We start from the raw sequence: 8,781 nt of genomic DNA, 5'->3' as shown, positions 1-8,781 counted from the left end.
TTCCGGGTTTACGCAGTACAAAAAATTCTCAAAATACGTCAAAAAATGCAGTTCTGAGAGTTTATTCCAGGCCTCTTCAGGGAAAAAATAAACATGATACAAACTGAAAAACTACTTGCTGCCTTGGCTGCCCTGGTTTCAGCCTTTGTGCTCGCTTCACCTGCTACTCACTGACTAACCAGGCTGAGTGACTTGCTTCCTGAAAGGACTGGTAGACTGCCAGACTGCAGCACTGGAAGACTGGTAAAAAACCATAAGCCCACCCACTTTCCATCCTGAGCTATCTGGAGTCCATGTATTTATACACCAGACACACCCAAAACCCAAACAAAATCAATTAACTAATTAAACAATTTACTAAGAAATAATTGTATTCTAAACAACTGTATTCTAAATGCAACAAATAACCAAATAAATACAAATGAACTAAATAATCTGAGTTCTAAAACAAAAATAGAGAAATGGCTCCTACACTCCGGCCCCTAATTGTGCATTACATCACAATTACTTCTCTAACTAAAGGAGCTATTCTAACAACAATTTCAATACAAATATTTCAATGCAAATCTTCTGGGTTCTTCATTCTTCTTTATGATGAGCCTGCAAAGAGATTGGATATAGACAGAGAGAAAGGAAGAGAGAGAAAGAAAGAATAAAATGTCCTTAGTCCGCAGATGCTTCCAAAAGCAAGCAGAGCTTCGTCACTGGTCTCTCCAACACACTGGTTTTGGTCCGAAGTTGCACTGAACGAACCAGTCCTCGTGCATCAGCGTTGACCGCCAGGACTCTCCCCATCTGCCAACATCCTCTGGGTGCCGTCACATCTGCAATCAGGACAATATCGCCAGCAGTGATGTTTCTTCTCGGTCTCATCCATTTTTGTCTTTCCTGCATCAAAGGCAAATACTCAGAGATCCATCTTTTCCAAAACAGTTCAGCCATATACTGTACTTGTTTCCAACGTCGTCTGAGGTATAGATCTTGCTTTTGAAACAGTCCGGGTGGCATAACAGGTTTGTTCTTTAGTGTCAGGATGTGATTTGGTGTGAGGGCTTCTAAATCATTTGAATCGTCAGAGACCAGTGTGATGGGTCTATCATTCAAAATGGCTTCAGCCTCACAGAAAACAGTTTGCAAAGTTTCATCATCCACAACCTGCTGTTTTAGAACTGAGGTGAGTATACTTCTGACAGAACGAATCAAGCGCTCCCAGACACCACCTTGATGTGAAGCTACCGGTGTATTAAAGTGCCAGTTTATGCCATCTTGGACCAGAACTCTTTGTATTTTGCTCTGGTTCAAGGCAGCCAGATTTTCTCTTAGTTCTCTGTTGGCTCCCACAAAATTTGTGCCGTTGTCTGACCTGATGGAAGAGACTGGACCACGTCTACAGATGAATCTTCTAATTGCATTGATACAAGAGTCTGCATCAAGGGTATGAGCCACCTCCAAATGAACAGCACGACTTGTTGGGCACGTGAATATTATCCCATACCGTTTGAGCAGACTTCTGCCTCTCTTAACATCAATGGGGCCAAAATAATCAACTCCCACATCTGTAAATGGAGCTTTGTCTGGTGCAACCCTTTCCTGGGGTAAGTCAGCCATTTTTTGTTCCAAAAGCTTTCCTCTATTTTTTCTACAGGTCACACAATCAGACAAGATTTTTCTGGCAGCAGAGTTTCCATTGATTATCCAGTATCTCTGACGCAGCCTGGACAGCATGTGGTTTCTTCCTGCATGACCAAGCAGATGGTGAATGTAGAACAGAATTAATGTTGCCACATGCATGTCTTTGGACAGGATGACAGGATGTTTAGTTTCAGACGGCATAGCAGCTCTTTTGAGGCGTCCACCCACTCTGAGGACTCCATTGTCCAACACTGGATCAAGTCTGTACAGCTGGCTGTCTTTAGAAACAATCCTGTTGACTTTGATCGAGGTGATCTCTGGACCAAACCTGCGATGTTGTTCAAACTGAATAATGAAATGCTCATCTTTAGCCAGATCTTCAGATGTCAAACACTGCTTCTTCAGCCTAGCTTTAAATTGCTGCATCTTTTGTGACACCTTTTCCTGCTTGGTGTTTCCATCTTCTGCTGACTGCTGTAACATGGCAGAAAACTCTTGTCTTTTTTGAGACAACAAAATAAGGAGTTTTTTGAGCTTTAAAACCCAAGCTACAGATGTCTTTAGCTTTGCCCAAGATGAGAAATAGGAGATGAAAACACTGGTAGGGCATTTAATCTTCTCAACAACAGCGTTGATAGTCACATTCTTTTTTATTTCAGAATCATCAGCAGGAAGAGAGTCATACCTTACTTCCAGTTTAGGCCATTTATCTTCAGACTCAAGCAGGAACTTAGGACCATTAATCCATTTACTTTGCTCCATAAAGTCTTCCGCTTTCATCCCTCTTGATGCTTCATCAGCTGTAGGCAAAGATTTCAGGCAATCATCCACATAGAAATTATGCTTAATTGTACTGACCACTTCGGCTGGAAATTGCTGAGCATTATCTTCTGCTGTTCTTCTTAATGCATAATTTGCACAGCTCGGCGAGGACACTGCTCCAAACAGATGCACTGTCATTCGATATTCTTGTGGAACTTGTGATGTGTTACCATTGGGCCACCAGAGGAAGCGAAGAAAGTCTCTATGTTTCTCTGGAACATAGACCTGGTGAAACATGGCTTGAATATCTGCCATAATGGCAATTGGCTCTTGTCTAAAGCGCACAAGGACTTCCACAACTGAGTTGGTCAGATCTGGTCCTTGTAACAGCTGGCAATTCAGTGAGGTCCCCTTGAATGTTGCAGCACAATCAAAAACAACTCGTAGTTTGCCTTTTCTGGGGTGATAAACACCATGGTGGGGTATATACCACACTTTTCCCTCACTGCCCACTAAGCGATCACTTGGAACAACTTCAGCATATCCATTACATATCATGTCATCCATAAATGCAATGTAGTCTTTCTTGAAGGTGATGCTCTTATCAAACTTCCTTTTAAGGCTTTGAAGACGTTGCTCTGCAATACAGCGGTTCACTGGCAAGGTGGAATTTTCAGCCTTAAAAGGCAAATCAATGCAATAATGTCCATTGATTAAATGTGCTGTATTGTTCATGATATCCATAAACTTGATATCTTCTCTGGACATTTCAATCTGTTCTTGGGATGTTTTTTCATTGAAATCATGATTATATTGTTCAATCAACATTGTTTCCAGATTTTGTACAGAAATCCTGTTTGCGGTGAAAGCATGACAGTCTGTCTTTCTCCTTTCACTCCTAAGTGGTCCATTGATGACCCATCCAACTCGAGTCCAAACTGCATATGGGCCATCATCCTGGCTGTTTATCAGCTCCCACGGCTCCATTACTTTAGGTGCGTCTGTGCCAATGAGTAAATCTACATCAGCATCTAAGTTGTGGAGCTTGATACTTTGCAGGTATGGCCACTGGTTAATGTCCTCCTGTTGTGGAACATTTCGCTTTGAAACAGGCATTCGTTTTTGTGTCATGACATCTGGAAGCTCAATGAAATCATTTTTATCAAACGCTGCTACTTGCAGTCCAGAGATGATGTTTGTACTCACAATGTCTTTATGACCCATCGTTTGCAGCTGAATGCTTGTTCTCTTGCCCTTCAGTTGCAGCCTTCTGGCCAGACTTTCTGTGCAGAATGTTGCTGTGCTGCCCGGGTCCAGAAATGCATATGTCTGCACAGTTGTGTTGGTTTTTGGACTCCTAACTTGAACTGCAACAATAGAGAGAATTGAATTATCTTCATCACAGACCCTAATATGACTACAGGTTTGAGTCATTGTGGACGTGGTTCTCAGAGAATTCTGTGGACATCTGGAGAAAGCTTTTGTGGTTTCCTTGTCAATGTGCAGGACACTGGGATGTTGTTGGTGACAGACAGTACAGATCAAGCGACCTCTGCATTCTTTGCTTATGTGTCCCACCTTTAAACAGCCAAAACACATGCCTTTTTCCTTAATAAAGTTCACTTTATCCTTGTGTGGCTTGTCTTTGAACTTAAAACATTTGTCAACTGAGTGATTACTTTTGAAACAATACAAACAGTTGTGGTTTTTAGAGGACTTCATCTCATCTTCAGATGATTCATTATTCACTGAAAGGACTTTTGTGAAAAAGCTGCTCCCCTTTTTCTTTAGTTTTGTAAGGCCGCTACTGGGGTTTTTAGAGCTGAGCTGTTGAACATCAGTGATATTGCCAAACAACGGATCAGATGCAATTTTAACCTGCTTTTCAACAAAAGCAACAAGATCAGTAAATAGTGCTCTTTGATTCCTTTTTTCTTGCAGGTCACAGGCTGCATTTCTCCATCTTTCTCTCATTTTGTAGGGAAGCTTAAAGATTATGCTCCTCATATTTGAAGGCAAGTCCAGTTCTTTCATATGAATGAGGTGTTTCGTTAAATTTGAGCATCCCTTAAGAAACAGAGCAAATGCTTGCAGTGATTTAATATCCTCACTTTTAATAGCTGGCCAGTTGTTAATTTTATCCATATAGGCCTGTGCAATCTTGTATTCATTTCCAAAATGTTCAGAAAGAAGATTTTTAGCTTGAAGATAGCCCAATTCCGATGGTAAATGCTGGCAACTATGCACAAGGTCTCTAGGTTGTCCCCTAGTGAATTGTTCTAGAAAGTGCAAACAATCGCTCAGGTTAGATGTTTTGGCCTCCACGCTGTTCTCAAAAGCTCTTATGAATGATTTGTATTCAAGAGGGTTGCCATCAAAAATTGGAATGTTTCTTGGTGGCAAGACCGAACTCTGACTCTGCTGAACCAACATGGCAGTGATGTCATTTTGCCTTTGCATGATGTTAATTATACTGGTTTGATGATCCAATTTTTCCAGTTGTGGCTTTACACTTGTGTCTGGACTTTGAACATTTAGTTGAACATGGACACTTTGTGGCTCAGTGTTTTGAATTGCTGACTTATGTTTCAATCGAACAACTGGATGCTCAGAGATTGCAGAGGACATTTTAACAACGTCCATGTCCTCAGGGACAAATATGTTGGCACTTGGATTAAGTTTTGGCGCCGACTTACAAATACCCCTTTTAATGTAAGAGTTCATGCCATCAGAACATTTCGAGCCACCTTGTGAATTTATTTCTAATACGCGAAGCTTTGCATTAGCAGCCGCTAGTTCCGCCTCAAGTTCAAATTGCTCCTTTTCTTGCTTTAGCTTCTCCTCCATGGCTTCAAGCTGATGCTTCCTTTTGAGAGCTGCAGCACGCTCCAGCAGCGCTGCTCTTTCAGCCTCTGCTCTTTCAGCCTCTGCTCTTATGCGTGCAGATGCAGTGGAAGAGACACGGGACAATTGAGAGCATACATTGGACTTTACAGAGCACACATTGGAAACACTGTCTTCAGGGTTAATTAAATATTCAGCGTTGTCTTTGGCTTGGTCATCAGCATTTGGTATCACAAAGAGCTCACTCAGTTCACATAACCAGCCCTTGACACGTTCAGTAAACGCCAGGTAAGTACTCATTTTACTTTGAAAATGTTCATTTTGTTTCTTAAGTTCATCAGAGGGGAGTGGCAAACTTGTTAATTGTTTATGCGACACCTCTGCATCCTCACAACATTGCATAAATGTAGTCAGAAGTGACTTGACTGAGTCAGCGTTATCCTTGGAGTCCATCAACACATTTAAATCATCTTTTATCCGTTTTGCTTGTTTCAATTTAGCAGTTCTTTTATCTTGGCATGTTTTCAAATATGACATCAAGCCTTTCTCAGTGAATTTAATGCTTCTTTTGGATGAAACCTCTGAGTCACTCTTTGCCATCTGTGGTTTTGTTACATCAGACATTTTTGCACAAACTTTAAACTGCATGTAACTTTGTTGTTGCCTTTGTTCCGTTTATATTTCAAATCCACTTGCTTTGTTTAGGAGTGCAATGCTTTAATTCAATCTTTAACTCATCTTCATGTTGACAAACTTGTACTTTAACATTGATTGCTATCATCAAACTCCAATCGTCTGGCCGTTTTTCCTTTACAGCATTAGCAATCTTTGTACATACCGTTGTCATCGAAGAGGGACATGAGTGTTTGTGGCTTATATCTGAGGCACCTCATGGCTTGTGGGCGTGGCACTTCCTCCTCCTGACATTGTCCAAGAACAAAGAAGTGGAATCCTCCATGGCTTTACCATCCACTCATCAGCAGATTTGAGATCGTTGAAAACAAAGGTCCAAGGCCGGGTTTTTTACTTGTTGTAGTGACTACTTGTCTATGGAAAAACTTAAAAGTAAACGAACAAAAATTAAATGTAAATCAAATAGTTACTTGATGAATAGTGGGTTTCCGGGTTTACGCAGTACAAAAAATTCTCAAAATACGTCAAAAAATGCAGTTCTGAGAGTTTATTCCAGGCCTCTTCAGGGAAAAAATAAACATGATACAAACTGAAAAACTACTTGCTGCCTTGGCTGCCCTGGTTTCAGCCTTTGTGCTCGCTTCACCTGCTACTCACTGACTAACCAGGCTGAGTGACTTGCTTCCTGAAAGGACTGGTAGACTGCCAGACTGCAGCACTGGAAGACTGGTAAAAAACCATAAGCCCACCCACTTTCCATCCTGAGCTACCTGGAGTCCATGTATTTATATATGGAGCCAGATGGGTCTCGATATTCACAAATGCACAAATAAATCCACACACACACAGGACAAGATCCACGCAAGCACAGGCCCGATTCATGCAAGCACAAAAAAATCCACACGTGCACAAAAAAATCCACACGTGCACAAAAAAATCCACACGTGCACAAAAAAATCCACACGTGCACAAAAAATCCACACATGCACAAAACAATCCACACGTGCACAAAAAATCCACACATGCACAAAACAATCCACACGTGCACAGAACAAGACCCACACATGCACAAAACAATCCACACACACACAGAACAAGACCCACACATCCACAGCTCTAGGCTTTAAACTTCACAGCATTTGTGTGTGGATTTTTGAGACTGTCCTGCCGTCTTGGGATTCACACAAGCATTTTTTTTCAAACAGAGAGTGGTTTGCAACCAATCAGAAGCCTCCCTTGTATAAGCCAATCACTGGAAAGTACTCCACGTGGGCTGACTTACTCATAAGCCAATCACATTCAACCTGTTCAGGAAGCGCGTAGTATGAACACAATGTGCTCTCAGGCTTCAGCGGGCAGCAGCCGTTTGTCTCCCTCTCTCTCCGCAGGTGTTTGCACATGAGCGGAGGCGCCCAGCTGCAGGTGTCCGCTCCCCCCCCCCCCCCCCCCGGCCTCAGAGCCGACGTCAAAAAACACTTCTCTGCTCCCTTCAAGTCGCTTCGGATCCGCCCGCAGCGCTCCTTGGTCTCTGAGCTCCCAACATCTAACTCCGCGGGCCTCTTCCGTCTGATCTCCAGCCGGCCAGCAGTGATTCCCTCCGAGCTCTCATCGGCCTCGCCGTTACCTGCTTCTCCTGTGCTCTGACGATTCGCCTCTGGCGCCCATGTCCCGCCAGCCCTCTGGCGGATAGGGCGGTAAAGTTGGATATTAAAGCTCCCGGAATCAGCGGCATCTCGCTCACGGTTGATCCGGCTGATGGACCCCGATTTCAGCCAGCATCTCTCAGCTGCTCCCTCCTCTCACACGCTGTGGGAACTAAGCACTCTTGAGAAATAAAAATCAATAAATTTCATCTCTTGGGATCAGCTAAGATAAAACGAATATAAAATCATGCCAATAAATAACATCTGTAAGGCACACTGTTTTTATTCTATTTTAATCTGTTAATTTTTTAAAGATATTTGTAAGACAAAAGTTGGGATTTTTCTTCAATAGCTCCCTGGTCATGTGACTCACTGACTCAAAACCTGTGTTAAATTGTTCTATATTAGCCTGATGGGCCACACATTTTTATTCCATTTTAAGCCTTTTTATATTTTAAGATTTATTTATAATTAAATATTTCTTCAATAGCTTCCAGGTCACTGACTCCAAATCTATGTGAAATTGTTCTACATTAGCTAGATGAGGCACAACCTTGATGTTGAAACAAAGGACAGTTTCATTGACATAACAATTTCACACAGATTTGGAGTCAGTGAAATATTTAATGAGTCACATGACCAGGGAGCTATTGAAGAAAAATCGCAACTTTTGTCTTTACAAAGTTTTGTAAAGACAAAAGTTTTTGTCTGTACGGCGAGGCCGATGAGAGCTCGGAGGGAATCACTGCTGGCCGGCTGGAGATCAGACGGAAGAGGCCCGCGGAGTTAGATGTTGGGAGCTCAGAGACCAAGGAGCGCTGCGGGCGGATCCGGAGCGACTTGAAGGGAGCAGAGAAGCGTTTTTTGACGTCGGCTCTGAGGCCGGGGGGGGGGGGAGCGGACACCTGCAGCTGGGCGCCTCCGCTCATGTGCAAACACCTGCGGAGAGAGAGGGAGACAAACGGCTGCTGCCCGCTGAAGCCTGAGAGCACATTGTGTTCATACTACGCGCTTCCTGAACAGGTTGAATGTGATTGGCTTATGAGTAAGTCAGCCCACGTGGAGTACTTTCCAGTGATTGGCTTATACAAGGGAGGCTTCTGATTGGTTGCAAACCACTCTCTGTTTAAAAAAATGCTTGTGTGAATCCCAAGACGGCAGGACAGTCTCAAAAATCCACACACAAATGCTGTGAAGTTTATAGCCTAGAGCTGTGGATGTGTGGGTCTTGTTCTGTGTGTGTGTGGATTGTTTTGTGCATGTGTGG

At 42.8% G+C, this 8,781-nt stretch overlaps 1 protein-coding gene across 1 annotated transcript; it reads right to left on the bottom strand.

The window, feature by feature from the left end:
* Nucleotides 1-663: 663 nt before the first annotated feature.
* LOC118563559 lies at nucleotides 664-6,653 on the bottom strand. Its single transcript, XM_036138647.1, has 3 exons — nucleotides 6,077-6,653; nucleotides 1,710-3,761; nucleotides 664-824 (listed from the first exon to the last, which is right to left on the bottom strand). The coding sequence occupies exons 1-3, from the start codon at nucleotides 6,129-6,131 to the stop codon at nucleotides 664-666; spliced, it is 2,268 nt and encodes a 755-aa protein (XP_035994540.1). The 5' UTR covers nucleotides 6,132-6,653.
* Nucleotides 6,654-8,781: the final 2,128 nt, after the last annotated feature.

The sequence above is a fragment of the Fundulus heteroclitus genome, chromosome 7 (genome assembly GCF_011125445.2).
Source record: "Fundulus heteroclitus isolate FHET01 chromosome 7, MU-UCD_Fhet_4.1, whole genome shotgun sequence".
Lineage (NCBI taxonomy): Eukaryota > Metazoa > Chordata > Actinopteri > Cyprinodontiformes > Fundulidae > Fundulus > Fundulus heteroclitus.
Note: the sequence above shows the minus strand (reverse complement) of the source record. Positions and strands in the feature narration are given on the sequence as shown.